Source organism: Aspergillus piperis (genome assembly GCF_003184755.1).
Source record: "Aspergillus piperis CBS 112811 unplaced genomic scaffold BO85scaffold_8, whole genome shotgun sequence".
NCBI lineage: Eukaryota > Fungi > Ascomycota > Eurotiomycetes > Eurotiales > Aspergillaceae > Aspergillus > Aspergillus piperis.
In genome coordinates, this window is record NW_020291598.1 from 277053 (window position 1) to 300132 (window position 23080).

General features: G+C 53.2%; 6 protein-coding genes across 6 annotated transcripts; 3 read left to right on the forward strand and 3 right to left on the reverse strand.

The window, feature by feature from the left end:
• Positions 1 to 709: 709 nt before the first annotated feature.
• On the reverse strand, positions 710 to 2928 carry BO85DRAFT_459057 (putative serine-rich protein; the record flags this gene model as incomplete). The annotated part of the gene is made up of 3 exons (XM_025661622.1): positions 710 to 748; positions 802 to 998; positions 1062 to 2928. 3 exons carry the CDS (start codon positions 2926 to 2928, stop codon positions 710 to 712), a joined length of 2103 nt encoding a protein of 700 aa, XP_025515750.1.
• A 4360-nt stretch (positions 2929 to 7288) lies between these two features.
• On the forward strand, positions 7289 to 10389 carry BO85DRAFT_487645 (leucine--tRNA ligase NAM2; the record flags this gene model as incomplete). Its single annotated transcript, XM_025663470.1, has 3 exons — positions 7289 to 7813; positions 7883 to 8023; positions 8080 to 10389. The coding sequence occupies 3 exons, from the start codon at positions 7289 to 7291 to the stop codon at positions 10387 to 10389; spliced, it is 2976 nt and encodes a 991-aa protein (XP_025515751.1).
• Positions 10390 to 13024: 2635 nt separating this feature from the next.
• Positions 13025 to 14438, forward strand: fdh (formate dehydrogenase (NAD+) FDH1; the record flags this gene model as incomplete). The annotated part of the gene is made up of 3 exons (XM_025661623.1): positions 13025 to 13213; positions 13281 to 13456; positions 13547 to 14438. 3 exons carry the CDS (start codon positions 13025 to 13027, stop codon positions 14436 to 14438), a joined length of 1257 nt encoding a protein of 418 aa, XP_025515752.1.
• Positions 14439 to 15265: 827 nt separating this feature from the next.
• Positions 15266 to 16260, reverse strand: BO85DRAFT_448932 (uncharacterized protein). The gene is made up of 2 exons (XM_025660057.1): positions 15977 to 16260; positions 15266 to 15912 (listed from the first exon to the last, which is right to left on the reverse strand). Exons 1-2 carry the CDS (start codon positions 16001 to 16003, stop codon positions 15499 to 15501), a joined length of 441 nt encoding a protein of 146 aa, XP_025515753.1. The 5' UTR covers positions 16004 to 16260; the 3' UTR covers positions 15266 to 15498.
• BO85DRAFT_284586 (uncharacterized protein) lies at positions 15974 to 16699 on the reverse strand. The gene has a single exon (XM_025655230.1). The coding sequence runs from the start codon at positions 16535 to 16537 to the stop codon at positions 16160 to 16162; it is 378 nt and encodes a 125-aa protein (XP_025515754.1). The 5' UTR covers positions 16538 to 16699; the 3' UTR covers positions 15974 to 16159.
• On the forward strand, positions 16700 to 22585 carry BO85DRAFT_284587 (formin sepA). Its single transcript, XM_025655231.1, has 2 exons — positions 16700 to 21465; positions 21522 to 22585. Exons 1-2 carry the CDS (start codon positions 16861 to 16863, stop codon positions 22350 to 22352), a joined length of 5436 nt encoding a protein of 1811 aa, XP_025515755.1. The 5' UTR covers positions 16700 to 16860; the 3' UTR covers positions 22353 to 22585.
• The last annotated feature ends 495 nt before the right edge of the window (positions 22586 to 23080 follow it).

The following is a 23080-nucleotide window of genomic DNA, read 5'->3' on the forward strand; positions in this document are numbered from 1 at the left end:
AATGGGTGCAGAGAGAAAATTATATGAGTATAATATCATATATTGTCTATTTTTGGTCAAGAGCAGCCACGCAGAGCGCGACAATCACTTGTATATATACTGTGATAATGTTGGTCACGGTGTCATAAGTAAAACATGTACCCATAAGTAGTACATGGGGAAGAAGTGAAGATATAGGAAAAATAAGGAGAAAAAAAAAAAGAAGAAAAAGGAAAATGACATATATCCATGCAATGTCGTGAACCCTTGATTAAATCCGTCGCCTCACGCTCCTAGATTGAACCACCCCATTGTTCACCAAATCATAGTCCAAGGGCGGGCTAAAATAGAGTCCAGAACACCAGGTGGAATATAAGGCACAAAAGAAAAGAACATTAGAAGCATTACGTCGTCCAATCGTGTCGAGTGTTTTGAGAAAGGTAAACAAACCAAGCAGCCGCAGGGGGAATAGAGATGCGGCGGTATCAAGCGCGCAAGGGTATGTGGGGGAGGTAGCATGCAAAAGAAGAAGGGGGGTATAAATGGAGGAATCGACTCCGAACGGTGAAAGCAAAGATCGATCCAATCGAGAATAGGCGCCGGCATAGCCGGCGAGAGAGGGCGTGAATAAGGGGGGAATGGTAGTACAAGCAATAATCGTGGAGGTCATGGACAGAAGAGCACAGCTAGACGGGGACATGCTGACGCTATAGAAGCCAGATGTACCGGTTTAGAAGCCGACTGTAGTACCCACAACAGCCAAGGTGACCTGCGAAAGTATGAGCATCGAATAGTCAACGGAAAGGAAGAGAGGGAACATACAACAATGGTGATAATCACCAACCCCAAAGGGTTCATCCAACGGTTGAGATTTCTCCACCACCGAGCGTTTTCGTGTCGCCGTGTCTCCAGATCGAACAATCGCATTCGAAGCGTCATTTCGAGCTGTGACTCGACGTCGTCTTCCGGAATAGCGTCCGGTTTCGCCGGTAAGGGGAGGAATGACGCAATCAACCAGGCTAGTGTACACAAGTCAGTTTACATGACAGGCGACTATCACGGGGGCACAATGGGGAGCATACCGAGAGGAAACACAAATCCAACACAGAACGACCACACTTGGATATTTCTTCGTCCAAGGAGTGGTTCCGTTCTTGAATCCAACGACGGGGCACCCCAGGTACCTCTTCTCGGATTAACCGCGCGCCGGTCGGGAAATAGATGAGGGGACCAGCTATGTCGAAGTCGATTGCGAGATGGTTCCCGGGTTTGTGATTCGGGATCCCTTACCCAGTGGTTCCGTGGATCGCGCGGGTCAGGTTTCCACCTCAGAGTTTCTCGCATTTCGCTGCCGAACGTCCTCGTCCTCGTCCGGCTTGTGGCGGTCGGTAACCGGTTCAGAGCGTTTGTGTGGGAGGTTGAGGCGCGCGCAGATGGTGGCCGACTGGGTTCCGCGCCAGATAAGACAGAATCCTCAGCTTGCTCGCCAGCGCCATAGTACATCTTGGCCCAGTTTGGCAGAAAGTGGAAGGAAAAGCTTCCACTGGTGGGAGGCCGCATGTTGCTCCGCATGCTGCTCTGTCTTGACTCCGACGAAACACTGCAGGGAACCGCCGGGTTTGTGGGACGCGCTGGCAAGCTCGAAAGATTGTCCATCCGCTCATCACCGTCCGAATCACTCACTAACCACATCGAAGACGACGTGGGTCTTTGACGGACTAGCGCCGCAGAAGGCCGTTTAGGATCCATCTGGCTGTTGACAGAGTCAGCGGCCGGAGAAATGCTTCTAGAGTCACATTCGGCGGACCACATGGAAGGAACTGTTGACAGGTGAGTTCTGAAACGCTCCGAAGAAAAATCCGTGGTGGGTTCTTGTGGGTTCTGATCCGATGCATCTTCTTCCGAATGTGACACGTCAACTCTAGAGCTTGACGAAGATGGCGCCTGGATGGTCGGGTACTGGATGAATACGCCGCTGTCAACGATGGCTTGAATGTCTGATGGCGGCCCGCTACGCGACGACGAGGTGATAGAGCGAGAGTGACTGCGTTCGCGAGCTTGGGTTGAATTGGATCGCACGGAAGGCACCCGATATGGAGGGTTAGAGCGGACCGATTGCGAACGCGAGCGCGAGCTGGAGTGTTCTGACGACGAGCCATGCGTCCACTGAGCGGCTCCAATGTACCGGATCACTGTTCCCAGGGAGTTTAGCGAGGACAGGGAATTCGAGCGGGTGATCGAGGCCGAATTCGAAGATGCACCCAAAGGAACGAAGTTCAGACTTGAGCTGTCGAGCGCGACGAAATTCGGACTGGAAGGCGGCCCAATTGGCACTACATTGGGGCTGGAGTTGCTCGAAGCCAGAGTATCGGGGCCCGAGGGAACGCGTGACGGCGTCTGCGATACGACGGTTTTGATCGTGGGGACGGCTCTGGGCAGGCTGTTGGGCTCCTCGTCTGAGTACGCGGCGACGGAACCTTGATCGGATTTCTGATCGGTCGGCTTGGATTCGTGAAGGACGGGCTCCGGAAAGGAAGACTTGCTGGAGGACGGATCGTCTTCCCAGACCTGCGACGGGGTGTTGGCGGCATCGAACGTTGAAGACAAGTCCCAGGGATCGCTAACCGACTGGTCGATCAAACTGCTATCACCGAGGTGGCTGAGTTCCGTGGAGGTATTCCCGTGATAGTGATCCGGCGCCTCATCGACATGGAAGCGGGAGTCCGGAATGAAATCTTGGCCTTTCCCAGGACGCGGTAAAAGGATCTGCTCCGGCTTTGTCGGGTAAGGCGTGGAGGTGTACACGTCGGGTTCTTGCTGATCGTTGTTGTACTTTTCGCTGACGGCTCGCAAGGATGAAGGCGGGGAGTTCTCATTCGTATGGGAAGGGGTGCGCTCATGAAGAGCTCTCCGTTTGGGAGAGTTCGTGGTAGGTGCAGCTGAGCGCATGTTGGGGGTATTAGTTCATTATCAGTCAGTAGACACCAAGATTAAGGAGCTTGTAGAAAGATGGGGTTCCCCAGAAAGGACCTGAGGGAACAAAACAAAAAGAGATCTCGAAAAGCGGCTAAGCAAAGGAGCCACCCCGCTCTATAAGGCACTTCGGAGGGGAAGAAGTGGAGGTGAGAGGAGGAGGGGGGGGGATGAGATCTAGAAGAACACAAGATTCAAGGCGATGAGAATGATCATCGACGACTGCTCGGTTTGGGGAAATGAGAGTAAAAAGCAACAGCGGCAACAACAATGACCACCACCGAGGGGGGCACGTCTCAGGGCGAGAGAGCAATGGCCGCCGAGGGTGAACCGGGGAAGAGTAACAGTGCCCAGTCGATGTTTGTTGTGGTGATAGTGTTTGTTTGCTGTCTAGAATTTTATGATGCAATAAAGAATGTCTCGACACAAAAACGACGGGAAGAGAGCGGATAACGCTGTCCAACGGGCACACGAAGCCAAAGAGAGTGAGTGGATCCGACCGAAGAAAAATATGCCAGTAGGTTAAGATTAGCGAGTCATGTCGACCGGCGGGACAGGTTCGCAACCAAAGAACGGATTACTACGGAGTCGTAGTAGTAGTAGTAGCAAAGAAGAAAAAGAGCGTCTAACCCGAGACCAGAAAAGCACCGCAAACCAGTTCCAAAAGAGCGACGAAAAGACACAAACGAGTGGAAGCAAAGGGATCCTCCACCTGAAACGACGAGCCCGGGCGTAGTAATATTTAAAGGAACTCTCCCCGGACATCGGCCCTCTCCCACTTTAGACCAGCCAGTTGTGCAGCGGCGGTGTGAACGGCCAGTCAATGGTTCCCAATGGACAATGGACGATCCAGGGGCGCTGCAGGCTGCATGCTTTAGAGCACCACTTTGAAACCGCACGATTGGCGGATAAGGAATGGTCCTGCAGCTCGTCGCTTGTCCACCTGCATTGGGGAAAGACGCCCGCCTCCCAATTCGCCTGGTTAAGTTAAACGGGGATCGCGGGATGGCCGCCAGGAGGGTCTGGAACTAGTCTTGTAAGCTCTGCTAAACCGTCTTGGGAACTCCAGAACGCTTTCCTCGTCATCCTCCTCCAAGACATCGTAGAGTCATAGGGCCCCCCGATCGCCAATCAGCTCTAATAATATAATATGTCTCTTCATAATAAAATGATGTCCACGGAAGATGAAAATTGTGCTGATGCAATGCCCTTCCCCTTCCCATGGTTTCATTATCCGTCGTGCTTTGTCTCCGGTGGCAGTGGTGGTGTTGCTCTAATAATATCCTCGGGCAGAGAAATTAGGACCAACTCAGACTAAAAAGATTTCAGTGATCGTTCCGGAGAGCAAGCAGGCAGGCTCTTTTCGATCCTCAGCCCACAAGGAGACACAAACATCATCCTCCCCTAACCTACACACATGCAGGAACAAGAAAGATGAGCACGTAGTAGGCTGGTTGGGACGCAATTCCCCACGGCTGAAATGCAAGGTCTCGCCGTCGTACATAATAGGTGCAGCGCATGTGCCGCAGGCACGATTACTTTTCCACCCACCTGTATGTACCTACAAAATTCAGGTACCAGTTAGTCTAGTACTCGTCACATTTGGGGTATCCTTTCCATCGGTCCCACGAGGCACCCATTCCGATTGTGACCAGTCCAACCAGTGGAGTGCGAGGCCTCGAGGAGAAGACGACAGGAACCGGCGATCGAGATCCACTGAGATGATGTGGCTGAGGGGTCATTGTAGGCCGGCCATTCCAGAAGGTCTTATTGGCAGTGGAGAGGGGAATTTTGGTCCTTTTGTCACGGTCAAAGCCCAGTGATAGTGGCCAATTGGGAGAAAACCTGAAAGGCAGAGAGAGCTAAGGATCAACCCAGTTCCTAAGCTTGCCAACTCATCCCAAGTGGAGTCTCTGTCAAGCCGGTTTGGATTAGCGAGATGAGCTACCATACTTGCTTAATATTAAATCACTTCGCCCAAGGGGTGACGGTGGGTGGTGGGGGGAACAAGAATTGCCCGTTTTATGGCCTCAAGACATGGCTGACACGGGTGGAATATTCCAAAGTACTAATAGAAACCCTGAACCCATGGTTCGTGAAGGGAGAGAAATGGGGATTTCATCTCCGCTCCGCCCACCGGATCCAAAGATCGAAGCGGGAACGGCCAGCAGAAGCTCTGGGACCTGGGTTCAAATCAATTAATCCATCCTCGAACCGGGCGGGAGCTTCGGTGGAGGGAAAAAAATAATAAAAGGGGAGAAATCCGTCCGATCCCGAGATTCCCACTTGCCGCCCGTGACCCCTTAATTCTTGCCTGGGGATTCAGGCACCGTTGACTCTTCCGCTCCCTATCCACGCCTGCTGCAATCAAATTCAGTGACGACGGAGGTGCAATTCCGACAGAACGGTCAAAAAATAGACTGCTGTGCCGATCGATCTACGTACATATTTCGAGGCGATGCAGGCTCCCCTATATCTATCTTTGCATCGGCACGCTTCGTGGTTTACTCCGGCTCGTGTTTACTTACCCCCACTGTTGGCCGTAGATGTATCGTACAGCAGCTCTGCACAGCACGAGCGTCATCAACGCGTCGGGAGTTAATCCCACGGCTTCTTATATTACCACCATGTCTGGAATAAGTTGCCGGCTTGCTGTGGCTTGCTGGTCATCTACATGAAGGGCCGGTTCGTGTGCCACCAATAGCTCGGTACGCACACGAGAGCGATGATGCAAAGGTTCTAGAGCGCTATCCGTCCTTCAGCCGCACTATGGAACCCTAAGGATAGAAACATTTCCCCTACAATGGCTCTCCTTTATCATTTACCCCTAAACGGACGGACTAGTCAGAGGAGCTGCCATCCGAACAAGCGATGATTCACACTGGAAAAAGGAGGCCATCCTTCCGTGCCGAGGGTGGCTGATCCAGAAACCGAGCCTTCAAAAACTGAGTCAGAAAATAGAATCTGCTCGTGATTCTCTTGATCAATCTGGAAAGTCACACGGAGTAACTACTCCGTGAGTGGAGCCCCGTAGGTACTTACTCAGTTGGAATGTCTAGGCCGCCTTGTTAAATTCTTCAGGGCGTGATTCCGTGGAACAGGTGTTCATGAATACGTGGGCCATGAGATTCACGATCCCGCGTCTAAAGAAAGGGTCTGGTCCAGTAAAAGCAGATGGGATCGAGACGGGAAGCTCTATCTAGATCCAATCTTGGCGATGCGGACGGGAATTCCAGTACATGCGGTGGGTGGATGGCGAGTCGGAGCTCGAGAATCAACGAGACTACGGCAAGTCTCCGAGCCCGACGGATGGGTGCGAGATTCTAGATACTATTAAAGTCTCTAGGCACAACGGGTACCTGCCGACCCTGCAATCCCTTGAACTTAGACGATAGAGACCTCATCGTTATTGGTCGCATTCTTTCTTCTCTCGTCATGATCTTCCGCAAGGTGATCTGATATCATAGCTAGAACTGGTGTTGTTAGAGTACATAGCCAGCAATTTGGCTCTGATGATGGTGCCCTAGTCCAACCAGCTACTTACGAATTCTTTTCCAAGCCGAGCTTCTCAAGTCCGCCAATGTGTACACTTTTGTTGCTTTGTAGGTGATTATTTTCCGACTCGATGATTCTAGTTTTGTCAATAGATTGTCAATAGATGTGATCTCAAATGTCATAGGCACTCTGCGGCCATGGTCGTACAAGAAGATCATCACGACTTCATAGGGAAGCACAAGGGATTCACCCAGAAGCATCTCACTGAAAGTGTCCCCGATCGGAATGCGGTTTCATCATTGCCTCTTCCCTGGAGTTGGTCATGTGTGGAATACTGGGATGCTTAGTACTCATACCTAGAATGCATGTTCATGATATTGGTAGTAATTAGGTAATACCATTGGTGAGTCCCAATGATTCAGTCTCTTCAGTGTCACTACAGTACTAAGTAGCTGTGAATATATATTCCCGCAGGAAACTTACCTGTAACTAGTACTTACCAGTAGTAGATTCGCCTCTAGTAGTAGCCGTGCGATGATCGAACAATTCTACAGATGATTACTACTAACTAGTACTAATCTTACGTGACGCTCATCGAAGACCTACAACAGGGTTGTTTAATCTATACTGTAACTTCCTGACAGTCTCATGTGTCTACCAATGTTGCTTGTTTGCTGACACTATTCCCTATCGGGCGATGCCGATCCGCCGATATGACTTCAGCCATCCGATCAAGAAATCTTGACGGAAATTCCACCACTGCCAGCTCTCCAGCCCACTAATCCGCGCCAGTCAATGGCGCAACACTCCTCTCCCACGGCATAATGATTATACGACCAACATGCAATCCCTACTACGATTTCGATTGAGCCCGACACGGTCGGCGCTCTCCCCCCCAGCCCGATGGAACTGCGCATCTCGTCCGATTTCACGACCGACCGGTATTCATTCTCGTTATGCGACAACCCCCGCAGCTGCGACATCAATCTCCAGAAAACTCGACCTCTTAGCCCTGGATAGAAAGTGGCAGGAAAAATGGCACACAGATTCATTGAAGCCGTCCTCCAAGGCATCGGCCGACGCAGACGCAAAACCCAAATCATACATCCTGTCGATGTTCCCCTACCCGTCGGGGACGTTGCACATGGGGCATCTGCGCGTATACACTATTTCCGATGTGCTGGCTAGGTTTTACCGGATGCGCGGACATGAGGTCCTCCATCCAATGGGTTGGGATGCGTTTGGCCTGCCGGCGGAGAATGCGGCGATCGAAAGGGGGATAGACCCTGCGGAATGGACGGAGTCGAATATAACGAAGATGAAAGAACAATTACGAAGTATTTCAACCTCTTTCGACTGGGACCGGGTATGTGTATTGGATGTGCGGCCTACATGACTACCAGCTTTGCTGACATGGTGGTTGTCTAAAACGCAGGAACTAGCAACGTGCGCACCCGAGTTCTACGAACATACCCAGCGGATATTTCTTATGCTATACGAGAAGGGCCTTGCATACCAAGCTGAGGCGTTGGTCAATTACGATCCGGTTGATAAGACGGTGCTGGCTAATGAGCAGGTGGGTGTTATGGCTTGGATTACACACGGGATTCAAATGGCTCACTCTTGGTGCAGGTCGATGCCAATGGCTTCTCTTGGCGCTCGGGAGCAAAGGTCGAGAAGCTGAAGCTGAAGCAATGGTTTTTCCGTATCACGGATTTCAAGGAAATGCTTCTAGAGGATCTTGACTCTTTGGCGGGCGGCTGGCCGGAGCGTGTCCTTTCCATGCAGCGGAACTGGCTTGGAAAATCGCAAGGTGCCAAGATCAAGTTCCCTGTGGCTGTCAATGGCAATAATGGCACAGACATCGATATCGATGTTTTCACCACGCGACCAGATACTCTTTACGGAGTCGAGTACATCGCCCTTTCTCTGGATCATCCTATTGTCCTGGAGGCAGCGGAGAAGGATTCGGAACTGCGCAAATTCCTGGATACTGCCGCGTCGCTTCCGCCTGACTCCAAGGCTGGCTACAAACTATCCAGCGTCACTGCTTCTCACCCTCTGCATGTTATTGACAAGGAGAGCCCCCATGTCGCCCGTCAGCTGCCCGTATTCGCAGCACCATACGTCCTTAGTGACTACGGCGAGGGCGCAGTGATGGGTGTCCCAGGCCACGACGCCAGAGACCTTGCCTTCTTCAGAGATAATGTGAACCCCGATTCCATACCCGTTGTCGTTGGACCCAAAGGGGAAGCCGGGGCAGACAGTGGTGATGCGAGCATTGTTTCCTCTGCGGATGCAAAGGCCTTTACGCAAGAGGGGTATCTTAACTCCTTGTGCTGGAAGTACGAGGGTCTTCACTCTAGCGAGGCCAAAAAGCAGATTGTCACCGATCTGAAACAGGTCGGACGCGGTGACTTTGTCGAACAATGGAGGCTTAGAGACTGGTTGATCAGCCGACAGCGCTACTGGGGGGCTCCCATCCCTATCATCCACTGCGGCGATTGCGGCCCTGTACCTGTGCCAGATGACCAGCTCCCTGTCAAGTTGCCCAAGATTGAAGGGGACTGGCTGAAGGGCAAGAGAGGCAACCCTCTCGAGTCATCCCATGAGTGGGTGAACACGAAATGTCCGAGCTGTGGCGGGCCTGCTAAGCGGGATACCGACACCATGGACACCTTCGTCGACTCTTCATGGTACTTCCTCCGGTTCTTGGACCCGAAGAACAAGGCACAGCCTTTTTCGCCGTCAGCGGCACGCCCGGTCGATGTCTACATTGGCGGTGTTGAGCATGCGATCTTGCACCTGCTTTACGCCCGATTCATCTACAAGTTCCTCTCCCAATCCGAATTGTTCCCGGAAATCGCCCGAGCTGGAAATGTCGCGACGCCGTTTGAACCATTCAAGACTCTCCTCTCCCAAGGTATGGTCCACGGCAAGACGTATTCGGAGCCGTCTACGGGGAGATTCCTGCTCCCCTCCGAAGTGGATCTTTCCAGCCCCGACAAGCCACTGATCAAGGGCACCCAGATCACGCCCAATGTGTCCTTTGAGAAGATGTCCAAGAGCAAGCACAACGGAGTCGATCCGACCGGCTGTGCATTGAAATACGGCGCCGATACCACTCGCGCCCATGTCCTTTTCTCGGCTCCGGTCAGTGAGGTGCTCGAATGGGACGAAACGAAGATCGTGGGCATTGAGCGCTGGTTTGGTCGACTCTGGAAGTTGGTGAACGATGCGCAGCAGAGCCTGGCTTCGTCCTCGTTTACATTGCAGCCAGCCGACTTGGAGGCCTCCTCCGGCCATGCGACCGGCTTGCCCAGCGCTCTACAGGATCTGAGGGACAGCGATGCGGATGCTGTGCTTGCCACCCACCGCACCATTTCCTCCGTCACCAGCTGTATTGAGAAAAATCCATACGGGCTGAACACTGTCATCTCCGACCTGACCAAGTTGACCAACTCGTTGTCGTCGTCGACGCCCACTTCGCCGCAGGTCCTCTACCTATCTATTTCTTCCCTGCTCCGGCTGCTTTCGCCGATCGCGCCCGCGCTGGCGTCCGAGTGTTGGGAGATCCTCAATGGTCCCGTGACTGCGGGGAAGCCATCCACCACCACCAATGTCCCCGCCATCCTTGACTGTCCCTGGCCAACTCCTCTGCTGAAGCCCGAGGAGGCCGACATTCTGTCTGCCCGCGGTGGCCAAGTGGTCGCCGTCCAGATCAATGGCAAGTTGCGATTTACAATCACGATCCCTCGGCGTCTTTCCCCCACGACCGCGCCCGAAGCTAGCGGTACGGTCACGGAGGAACAAGACTGGATTATCAACCGGATCTTGGAGACGGACGAAGGACAATTCTGGCTGCGAAAGAAGAACGATTGGGAGAAGCGTAGACGGGTGATTGTCGTCAAGGGCGGCAAGTTGGTCAATGTGGTGTTTTAGCGCTCAGGGCTGCCCTACAGTGTCTGGAATTTCGGGCTGTTGTAAGGAAAATTAATCCTCCCCTGGGGGAGCGCGCATGTAACTATAGACCCATGCATGTATATTAGACGAAAGGCAACAAGGCCAAAAAATAAATAAAGGAGCCATCTCCTCTGAGACACTGACGATCGCGACAATATTTGACAGGCCTAACCCGCGAAACCATTCAACCAGTCAGTGTGTATATGCGCATAGTTGGTACCTTGGCCAACAAAAAAAAACTTTTTGAAATTGGGAGGCCGTTCGTCCGCCCGACGATAGGCGCGCATTTCCTATTTTTCGATCAGTCGAGCTCCGTGAGGCCGGAAGCCGTGGCTAAACTACCCAACAACTGGTAGTATTATCCTACCCCTCAAAAGTTGGGGCCAACGAGGGTTCCATCGCGTGATGTGGCCGGAAAGGCGATGCGCCGTTCCAAAGTGAGGAGGTGGTGGAGCCGGGCTTCCCCTCATAGGCGCGCCTCCCCCAAGGTAGTGGTGGTGGTGATGTATTCCTGACACTTGACAACACTTGACAGGTGGATCTGGCTCTGCCTTGTCTTCCTTCCATCTTGTGTTGTGATGGCATTGTTCACGGTCGCACAGGGGCACTCATGGTCCGGCTGAAACACGGGAATCGCTCGGTGCTTGGATTTCAGATTGTTCCAAGATGGAAGCAACTTTTTGGGGGTTGTGGACGGACGGGCGGGTTTATCTGCGGAGAGACGAGCTTTTGAGAGGAAGTCGCATGAACCGATTCTTGGTCTCCTCATGTCATTTTTTTTCTCTCAATTTGGACAGGTAAGAGAGACCTGGCTAGACCGAGATAGATACATCACGCTATCAACGGCACCTGGGATTCCGAGACTCGGGTGGATTGAGTAGTCGTAGCAGCAGCAAGCAGCAATTCGACTTAGTCTCCCAGTCGGTGGGATGGATGGCCATGCCGGTTCCTATTAGTTTGTCTGTTTGGCTGTTCCCAATTGAGGTGAGGGGTTACCCCTCATGCAGCATTGCCACTAGTCTAGATATGGGATAGTGGCGATACGGAGACAACCCCTCGTGAGGGGGAGTAACAGCTATCCCAATTGGGAACAGAAGTCAGCAGAAGCAGTAATTCTGTCCGCAGACATCGGTGGATACACTAAATGGCAAGAGTGGATAGCAAGAGTGGATAGCAAGAGAATTGACTGAATTGAGCTAAAAGATCCTCCCTCAACGATACCCGTAGGAAAGGAAGGTCCATTTGGCCATTGTCACTTGCGGATGACAGACAGGCTGGCAGGTTTTCCGTTTCCCCATGGAAACTCTACGCCCGACATACCTCCGGCCCTGCAGGCACTCTCGGCCCAGGCTCGGGTTCCCCTCACGAGTCCCATTAAGCATGCCATGCCTTTTCTTTTCCCAATGGTTTCTAGATTTCTGAAACCCCGCATGGCCGTGGGCAAACCCCTGCAGTAGGACATATGTTGGGATGGCAATTAATCTGTGACTGAGATTGGAGTTATACAATCAATTATATTGTTGTATTGGTTTTCAGTTGCTTTACCGCTATGATACTACTGCTTGCATTTTCCCATTAAGGCTCATCCACTACATTAGGTGTGGTCTAGTTCAATACATACTAGTATACTCCGTAATGTGTCAACTGCCCGAGGTGTGGATTTCAAGCTTTCGACGGTATCGATCTATACAAACCTAACCTAGAGCCATCCGACCATCCGCGGCTGTCTATGTGCTACTAGACTAGTTTACAGTAGTACTTGTCCCGCGTGCGGAGACAACAACTGGACCGAAACGTCGTCCGTGCCGATGCGAAACTGCCGCCAACCCGGACGATCGCCCAACTTCAATTGCTGGCTGGTGGGGTTCCAGTTCCTTGCTCCAACTCTCGGGGCTGATTTGAGGGTCCCAAACTATTCCCCCCTCTCCTGCCACTTGCTGGGTCAGACCCAGATGATGGCCTTGTGCTACTACTGCCTGCTTGGTGCCCTCCTATCCGGATTTGGCGCCATCCTATCGCAGATGTGGATGGAGCACCCTTTCTGAATATGGGCCAAGAGGGGATGGAGGGGGGGCAATTGTGGTGCTCACTTACATAGTACAGTTAAAAAAAAAAAAAAAAAAAGAGGACCCAGTGAAGTCTATATATTTGGCGAAATTCCCCGTCCTTGTCAGTCTCATTCCATCCTCATCTCTCTGCATCTGCATCTCATCGCATCACAACTTGTCTCCTCATCATACTTTGCTCATCCCTCTCCAAGGTTTCTTGAAACTCCACCGCCGCTTTCGGTAAGCCACCCCTGCATCATCATCCTCCATCTGGCATCGGCTCTGCCCTGTGGCATGCTTGCCTGCCATCCATAGTTGCTTCTCCACACATGCTTTCCTGTCTCCCCGCTTCCCCTTGTTCGCCGTTGCTACTGTTGTTGCTGCTTGCCGCTCATTCGGCTTCCCCGACTTTGCAATCCGATGCATCTACTACTACTTCCCACGTTCTCCAAATCCGGGATGTATTTAAACCTCAAGCTGACCCTCCTGCCATAGGTATCTTACCAGCATCCCAACAATCCCATCTCTACATCATCTCATCTCATTTTACTTAACTCATCTTCACAATGGTATTTATGCGCTCTTTCTCCCGCCAACTTCGGCGACCTGCCACCTCTCTTCTCTCCAAGGGAGCCTTCGCGCCCGCGGCCAGCAGCCCATTCCGGGCTGCTCCTCTGGCTAACTCGATCGCTGGTGCACGTACGCTAACCGCCTCCGCGAATCTACAGGGCAAGGTTCTTATGGTCCTCTATGACGTAAGTACCCGGATAGCATCACTTTCTTCTGCTCGTAAATCACCAGATGCTAACCATCTCCAAATAGGGCGGTGAGCACGCCAAGCAGCAGCCCGGTCTTCTGGGTACCACCGAGAACGAGCTCGGCTTGAGGAAGTGGCTCGAGGAGCAGGGTCACACTCTGGTCACCACCTCCGACAAGGAGGGCGAGAACTCGACCTTCGACAAGGAGCTCGTCGACGCTGAAGTCGTCATCACCACTCCGTATGTGACCCACTTCACTACCCAGAGTTATCCGCCCCAGGGAACTTGGCAACTACGGGAACTAAATAGCTGACTGGTTGCCCGCAATAGCTTCCACCCCGGTTACCTCACTGCTGAGCGTCTGGCCAAGGCCAAGAACCTCAAGATCGCCGTCACTGCTGGTGTCGGTTCCGACCACGTTGACCTGAACGCTGCCAACAAGACCAATGGCGGTATCACCGTCGCCGAGGTCACCGGCTGCAACGTCGTCTCCGTCGCTGAGCACGTTGTCATGACCATCCTGACCCTGGTCCGCAACTTCGTTCCCGCCCACGAGCAGATCCGCCGCGGCGAGTGGGACGTTGCCGCTGTCGCTAAGAACGAGTTCGACCTCGAGGGTAAGGTCGTCGGTACCGTTGCCGTTGGCCGTATCGGAGAGCGTGTCCTCCGCCGTCTCAAGCCCTTCGACTGCAAGGAGCTCCTCTACTACGACTACCAGCCCCTTTCCCCCGAGGTTGAGAAGGAGATCGGCTGCCGCCGCGTCGACGACCTCGAGGAGATGCTCGCTCAGTGCGATGTTGTCACCATCAACTGCCCCCTGCACGAGAAGACCCGCGGTCTGTTCAACAAGGAGCTCATCTCCAAGATGAAGAAGGGCTCTTGGCTCGTCAACACCGCTCGTGGTGCCATCGTTGTCAAGGAGGATGTCGCCGAGGCCGTCAAGTCTGGCCACCTCCGCGGATACGGTGGTGACGTCTGGTTCCCCCAGCCTGCCCCCGCCGACCACCCTCTGCGCACCGTCCAGGGCCCCTGGGGCGGCGGCAACGCCATGGTTCCTCACATGTCCGGTACCTCCATCGATGCCCAGATCCGTTACGCCAACGGTACCAAGGCCATCCTCGAGAGCTACTTCTCCGGCCGCCACGACTACCGCCCCCAGGACCTCATTGTCCACGGCGGTGACTACGTTACCAAGGCCTACGGTCAGCGCAACAAGGCCTAAATGGAAGACGATGATGATGAGATGCATGGATCGATCTGTATTCGGCCTATTTCCTCCCGTTATGATTAGCTTATGATACCTGAAATCAAAACTTTTTCTTACTGTTCACACTGTTAGTCTTCGAATTTGTTCTCACTAACGTAGACTCGTAATTCCTCGGACTCTCCCCGCGATCATCCCAGCACCAACACAGCACTCCAGTCAGACCAATAATCAATAACGCCCCTCTCTCCCCAAATCCAAACCAATCCAGTCCACAAACTCAACAATGGACTCGACTCGAACTCCAGCTCGTCATTTTAGTCCAACTTTCTTCATCATTACCAAGTTACCATATTCAAACCCACAATTTACTCCCCACCAAGCAGAAAGATAAAAGCAGGTAGTGGGGCGCCGATCACCCCCCAAAAGCACAAAGCTTGACCACAGCAAACTTCCCCAGCAGGCCAGAACCACGGACCAGCGTCTGATTTAGTGGGAGACTAGTATACACATTACGATTTTTCAGGTCTTATGATTATTGCTTTGCTCTGGTAGTGATATTTGAGTTTGTATAGTTTCGGATGATATACTTTTGTTGGTTTAGTGATCTGCTCTTTTCTTTCTATTTCCCTTGTGTTATGGATTTGTTTAGGTCGGGTTGGGTTCGGCTGGGGGACCTAGGTAGTTAGTAGTAGTCGCTTGTGAAGGGAATTAGGGTATGTACAGTAGTACCTTCTTCTTTGGGTTGTTTGTTTGGGGTTAATTTGATTGATGGGGGTTTGGAGAATTGAGTTACGACGTGGGGTTGGAGACAAAGTAAGGGGTTGTTTGTTGGTAGTCCGGACGGACGGAGTTGATATTTCATGGTGGTGATTATCAGTGCATGCATTGGTCTAGATATGTACGCATGCAGGTAGTTTAGTAGTGCCCATTGAGTTTATCTAGACAGACATGCATTGGGCTCTATCTGTACTACCGCAAAGGTTCAGCAAGAATAGATGTCTATTATATCTATTACCCATCCCAAACGCCAATGGTTCCTTACATGGTGGTGTAATATGTACAGAAGGAACAGAAATCAGCGACGTGACTGAGCATGGGCATGTCCCTCGTCATCATCACTATCATCCATGAACCCCGCTTCAAGTTCACGACTCAAGCGACTCTCCGCATCTCCGGCGGTGCTCCGTCGACGCTCGAGCGCTTCTCGCCGTGAAGGGTCCATGTCCATCCCTACCATGATCTCTCCCTCTTCATCGTATATACTGATGTTGTCGTGCTGGTCGAATTGTGATTGTCGCCAGACCGACGGAAGGAATCGTCGCATCAAAGCATCCGCAATACGATCCCGGAGTGTCGTAGTATGTGCGGAGATAGTATGGAGCGGAAGGTACTGGGAGTAGCGTTGATGATAGCGACGGAAGAAGGGGATGATCACGAAGGAGAACAGGAGGTAGAGCGTCAGGGAGATCACGGCGGGGATGATGATGGTCTGCGTAGAAAGTGTCAGTTAGAAGGATTTCGGAAGAATTAGGAGAGTTCGAGAGAGGGCATACTTTGGCAAAGTTAGTTGCGGAACCCATCGTGGCGTGTGTGTGTGGTGCTCAGCGCCTTTCCTGTAACGATCTTGATCTCGAGAATGCGCGGCCAAGGCAGCAGCGGAAAGGAAGTAGATAGACAGGCGCCAAACACACAGCGCCAAATCAAGCCAATAATCCCCGATTAACAGCGGAAACTTGTCATGTCCTGCGACGGCGCTTAGAGTAGTCCGATGTGACTGGCAGGCTGACCGTCCCCCGACGCTGAGTTACCAGTTGGTCTTCTGCAGCAACGGCAGCAATCCGGGGTCTGCCCTGAATCTGACACTGACAGCATCTCCGAGAGTCTCCGGCATGAGACAGCTCCACGTGATCGGAGGTGGAGGGCCAGTTTCCTGAGGCATGCATGGTGTAATTCACGTGATACCTCCGGCCCCTACCGCGTTCTAGAGCCGCCTCAAGTGGTGCTGCCCCCCCTGATGCCCGTGCTTCCACGACCTGACGTGCAAAAAGACTCCAGCCACTAAAGCCCGATCCTGGGATTTGCCAGAGTAGGATAGCCCTACTGGGAGCCGTCATTACAGACCGCTCCTTTGACTCTCATTTCTTCAAGTCGCCTTCTCCATCTGTTTGTTGGGAGAAGCGTCCGTCTTTGGTGGCATCCTTCCCCCCCCCCCCTCGTGCCAACGCTGCTCCGCAGCGGCTATTAATTAGTGTTAGTCAGGAGTGTCTGGAATAAGTTGTCGCCTTGAGCTGGATGTGATCCTGGCCTTCGCAGAGATTGAGAGCGACCGATTCTTCTCAATCTACAGCCTCCGACGACTGTCTGCCACCTCAACGCTCCTGCCCCAGCGGATTACGCTCATGCTGCGCCCTGCATCTCCCCAGCGACGTCCGTCAAGATGCCAACCACCACGTCCGCGCCTGACAAATCGAGACAGACTTCCGCTGGGAAATCGTTCTTCGGGAGGAAGCTGCACAAGGAGAAACCGGTAGACGATCGCCACGATGCCCATACAGGCTTCGAGACCCTCGCGCCTCCTGGAAGCGCCCCGGGTTCTCGTTCCTCTCGCCATTCCAAGCGATCCTCCGTCCAGTCTATGGATTTTTCCAACGAAATCGATCCTGCAGCGCTGTCAATGACGGCTGGTGTGATTACCTCTATCCCCTATGAAAGTCTCCCCGCCGACACCAAGTCGCCGATTCCCATCGACTATCTCTCTAAAGCCGAAACCTCGCCACGCAAAGAACCATCCCCGAATCATCTTGCCAAGGGAGGCAGTGATTTCCATCAGTATCCCGCTTGGAACCCAGCCACTATCCGGGACAATAATGTTTATTCTCACCCCACCGGCCCTCGTCCGCCGCCACATGCGTCTAATGTAACAATGGCGGGAAGCTCTTCGGGGGACAAAGGTGCTCGGTATCAACAATGGGGACGACCGGGTAGCTCGGCTGCCAATACAGGATTCAGTCACAACTCTTCATCTACAGTAGATTCCTCGTCGCATTCCCGAATATCGTTCGACCAGGCCAGTGTCCACTCGTCACTTTCCTCCAACACCCGGGACACTAGAGGTTCGAGCTATTTTTCGTCGGACGGATCTTCTCGAACACTGACAACCTCGCACTCTGCCGACCGCAATACCTACTCATCTAATGGAACCTCTAGCCGACTCTCTAATGCGCAGGCTGCGTGGCAGTCGGCCCAGCCCGCGCAACCCGCGAAGTTACCAGCCAACCCCGAGCAATACCTGACCCGTCCAAGGGACGATCGGATTGTGGACCAGCTGTTTCTGGAATTGATGCAGAAGCGAGGCTGGCAGAACTTGCCTGAGCAGGCCAAACGGCAGATGCTTGCGTATCCAGCCTCGAAAAAGTGGACGCTGGTTCATCAAGATCGGTTGACGGAAATTCAGGGCGAACAGAAGCGCAGGCAGAATGCCCGGCAGACCCATGGTCACGATGGGCCGTCGGGGATTCTGGAGCGGGCCGATGAAGAGGGAAGCCCAGAGTGGTACGTGAAGAAGGTTATGGATGATTCAATCACGTCGAAACAATTAGCTAGTTTGAGCGTCAGTCTGCGCACACAACCAATCAGTTGGGTGAAAGCCTTTGTCGAAGCACAAGGCCAAATCGCCCTGACCAACGTTCTTGCTAAGATCAACCGGAGGAAAGCTTCAGGTCCTGTTCCTGCACCCCCGACTGGTGACAAGGACTTGGATCGTGAATACGATATTGTCAAGTGCCTGAAGGCTTTGATGAACAACAAATATGGCGCAGATGATGCCCTCGCTCATCAGCAGGTTATTGTTGCTCTCGTCAGCTCGCTGCTGTCTCCTCGATTAAATACAAGGAAGCTGGTCAGTGAAGTATTGACCTTCCTTTGCCATTGGGCAGAAGGCCAGGGCCATCAAAAAGTCCTCCAGGCTATGGACCATGTGAAGAACCACCATGGAGAGACTGGTCGCTTTGATGCCTGGATGCGTATCGTCGAAGTGACGATCGATGGCCGTGGAAAGATGGGTAGCTTGGTGGGCGCGAGTGAGGAGTACCGCAGCGGTGGTATAGGCATGGAGAACCTTCTCATGGAGTATGCCGTCTCAACCATGCTCCTCATTAACATGTTGGTGGACGCCCCGGAGAACGACCTACAGCTGCGCTGTCATATTCGTGCGCAGTTCACCTCTTGCGGCATCAAGCGTCTCATGACTAAAATGGAAGGTTTCCAATATGAGGTCATTGACAAGCAGATTGAGCGCTTCCGCGAGAATGAGGCCATCGACTACGAGGATCTTCTGCAGCGTGAGAGTAGCAGCGTGAAGGATAGCATCGAGGGCGAGGTCAAAGACATGAACGATCCTCTACAAATCACAGATGCTATTGCTTCAAGGATTACAGGTACTCGAGCTCACGACTACTTCCTCTCTGCTATGCAGCACATGCTTCTTATCCGGGAGAACTCTGGCGAAGATGGTCTCCGGATGTACCAGCTCGTCGATGCCATGCTTAGCTACGTGGCCATGGATCGCAGGCTACCCGATCTGGACCTCCGCCAAGGTTTAACATTTACCGTGCAGAGCCTCTTGGACAAATTACATACAGATTCAGAGGCAAGACAGGCGTACGATGAATCTTTGGAAGCGCGTCAGATTGCGGAGGCTGCCTTGGCAGAGCGGGATGAGATGAAGGCACAGATTGAGCTGGGTGCAGACGGCCTAGTAAAGAAGTTGCAGAAGCAAATTGAAGAGCAGACTGGCATCATCGAACTTCAACGGAGACGGGAGGAGTCAATACGGGCTGAGCTCGCCGATGTTCAACGCTTGCGTGCTCAGGAGTTGCAACGGAACGAACTGGAAACCAGAGAGCTCTACCTGATGCTTCGGGATGCCCAGGACATCGCTGCTTCAAATGCCAAGAAGAACAACCTCGCAGAAGTCGATCCGTCCCATATGAGGGGCATCATGGATCGTGAAAAGCTCCTTGAGCGGTTGGAGATGCAACTCGAGCGCACCAAGACCCAGTTCAAGTTGGAGGGCAAGGTATGGGGTCAACATGTGACCTCAGACCGGCTGCGCGAACTTCGTGAGCAGATGGACGGCGATGTTGAGCCGCAAGATGGGTTCCAGGACCAGGCTCATCACGTTGCGGGCTTGGGATCTGTTCAGCGCAAGCGCAGCCATCTGCCCGGCATGGAGAAGGATACTGTCGAGGGCCAGCAGCAAGAGGGCCAGGTGGATGAGAACGGAGAGATCATCTATGAGAGGGCGCGTCTGGTCGACCTCCATCGGCCACGACTTAACCCTAAGCAGGCGAACGGCCTCCTGGGAGAAATTGCCTCGAGGGTACCTAAGATCGACGCAGACGATAACGAAGCTACACCTGTTGTTCCCGAAGCCACGGCGCCTGTCACCGACGAACCCAAGGTTGAGAGTGAAATTGAGAAGCCCGAGGCCAAGGGGGCGCCCGCTCCACCCCCGCCGCCGCCGCCGCCACCACCACCTCCTCCGGGAGCTGTGGGAATTCCTCCTCCGCCCCCTCCCCCTCCTCCGCCACCGCCTGGTGGTGCCGTTGGAATCCCTCCTCCCCCTCCCCCTCCCCCTCCGCCGCCGCCGGGAGGAAAGGTTGGGATCCCCCCTCCACCTCCTCCGCCCCCTCCTCCAGGCGGTGCAGGATTCCCGCCGCCGCCTCCACCTCCACCAGGTGCTTCATTTGGTGCCCCTCCTCCCCCACCTCCTCCTGGCGCAGGCTTTGGAGGATGGCGAGCCAACTACATGGCCTCCCAAGCCCTTCCTCAACACAAGACAGCTCTTATGCCTTCTATCCGGCCAAAGAAGAAGCTCAAGGCTCTTCACTGGGAGAAGGTTGATGCTCCACAGGTAACGGTGTGGGCAGCTCACGCTCCCACTGCGCAGGAGAAAGAAGAGAAATATGTAGAGTTGGCTAAGAAGGGTGTCTTAGATGAGGTTGAAAGACTCTTCATGGCGAAGGAGACCAAGATCTTCGGAGGCAATGCAGCAGCGAAGCAGCGCAAGGACAAGAAACAGCTCATCTCCAACGAGCTGTCCAAGAACTTCCAGATCGCAATGGCCAAGTTTTCGCAATTCCCTGCCGACGATGTGGTGCGCATGATCATTCATTGCGATACAGACATTCTGGACAACCAGGTCGTCATGGAGTTCCTGCAGCGGGACGAGATGTGCACAATCCCCGAGAATATTTCCAAGTCGATGGCGCCCTACAGCAGGGACTGGACCGGCCCCGATGCTGCTAGTGCGGAGCGAGAGCAAGACCCCAACGAGCTCACGAGGGAAGATCAGATCTACCTATACACCGCGTACGAGCTCAACCACTACTGGAAGGCGAGAATGCGCGCTCTCGCGTTAACTCGGTCTTTCGAAGTTGATTATGAGCATATCTCCGCCAAGCTGCAACAAGTGGTGAAGGTCAGCGAATCTCTGAGAGACTCTGTTTCTCTGATGAATGTCCTGGGTCTAATCCTGGACATTGGTAACTTCATGAACGATGCCAACAAGCAGGCTCAAGGTTTCAAGCTGAGCTCTCTTGCCCGGCTGGGCATGGTCAAGGATGACAAGAACGAAACCACTTTTGCTGATTTAGTGGAGCGCATTGTCCGTAACCAGTATCCCGAATGGGAGGGCTTCGTGGACGAGATCAATGGTGTCGTCGCTATCCAGAAGCTCAACGTCGACCAGCTGCGGACGGATGCGAAGAAGTACATTGACAACATCAAGAATGTACAGGCCAGCTTAGACGCCGGAAACCTCAGTGACCCCAAGAAGTTCCACCCCCAGGATCGCGTTAGCCAGATCGTTCAGCGGAGTATGAAGGATGCTAGACGGAAGGCCGAGCAGATGCAGCTCTACTTGGATGAGATGATCAAATCCTATGATGACATCATGGTCTTCTATGGAGAAGACAATTCCGATGAGGGTGCCCGCCGAGACTTCTTCGCGAAGCTGGCTTCCTTCTTGCTAGAGTGGAAGGTGAGTTTGATTGTCCAGTGTCATCTAAGAATGTTTGCTAACCAATGGTCGTGCAGAAATCTAAGGAGAAGAACATTTCGCTGGAAGAAAGTCGGAGACGCACCGAGGCGTCCTTGGCTCGCAAGCGGAATATCAATGCCGGGCTTGCCAATGGCGCCGCCTCTGCAAGTGACGCTCCACCGTCGCCAGCTACAAGCGGGGCCATGGATTCGCTCCTGGAGAAGCTCCGCGCCGCAGCGCCGCAAGCCAGAGACCAGCGTGACCGCCGCCGTCGTGCTAGGCTAAAGGAGCGACACCAAGTTCGTGTCGCTTCCGGCCAAAAGATGCCGGATGTTGCTGGAGCTGAGGCACCAGAAGGAGGGAACGAAGCCGAAAACGATGGTAGCAACAGCAAGGCGGGCAACGACAATGATAGCGAAGCAAATGCCGCCGCGTCAGGGCTGCTGAGTCCTCCCCTCCTTGAAGCAGAAACCTCTGAGAGCAAGAAGGACCCGCAACATGTGTCGGAAAGCGAAGACGTGGCGGATCGTGCCGCGAGCATGCTGCAGGGCCTTCGTGATAACATGGACGGCGACCGAATGAGAAGACGCCGAGAAACAGCGGAAGAAGAGCGTCGGAAACGCAGGTTACGGAGACGAAACGGAGGCAGCACCAGCAATAACAGCGCCGAGGGCTCTGCGGCCACCTCCGTGCCCGAACCCATTTCGCCTCCCAGGACAGATTTGGAGCCGGATGATGCTACAAGTCCTCGATCTGGAGACGATCCCCTTCCACAACCGCCCCTGACACCGGCAATCGTGGTATCACCAACAGCAGACCAACAGCTTCGGTCGCCTGGTGACGATGAACTGATGGAAGGCTCACCGTCGAGCAGATCCATTGAGTAGTTGGGCAACTATTGCCTTTCTACTACCATCCTTCTTTTATTGATTTCATTTCATTTGCCCATTTCTTCTTTTATCTTGCATCCTTTCCTCCTTGTCCGCAAGGAGTGTCTTTCCTCCCCTCTTTCCTAATCTAATGTTTGATAGACTAACTCATGTCGTCTCGGAAAGATCTCATTATGCTGTTTTGAGTGTATACTATGCCAGGATGAACTTACCCCCTTTTTCTCTGGCTTGCCTGGCTTTCTGAATTTCTTCCTTTCTCCGGGCATCCCTCCGCATTTTCTTCGAAAGTACATTGTTCCCCTTTTTTCCAGCGATTCCCAATCACCCTTCACACTCCTACTTTATCCATTGCTTCTCACTGTTGCTCCGGTCATTTCTTTGTGTACATACTTCCTTTCGCTCTGCTTTTTTCTTCATTCTCCGTTTATATCTGCATGTCGTTCGAGCCGTTGTTGCATTTGGGCTACGGGGAAGGAATCCGTGGCGCATGGCCGAGGTTTTGTGTCTTTTCGGCGCGCAGGCGTGGCGAAGGGGCGCAGGGCCCTTGTGATCTGGCTTTCATACATCTACTGGATTCCTGGATCTGTCTACATGAATACCTTGTCTTGCATAGGCTGCTACTGTAGTTCTTGAACCCTACCTGCCATACACTACAGCATTCTTTCGTAACCTAAACTCCACTTCTTCCTCCGCGGGAATATCACGTGACCCCGGCGATGCGGCGA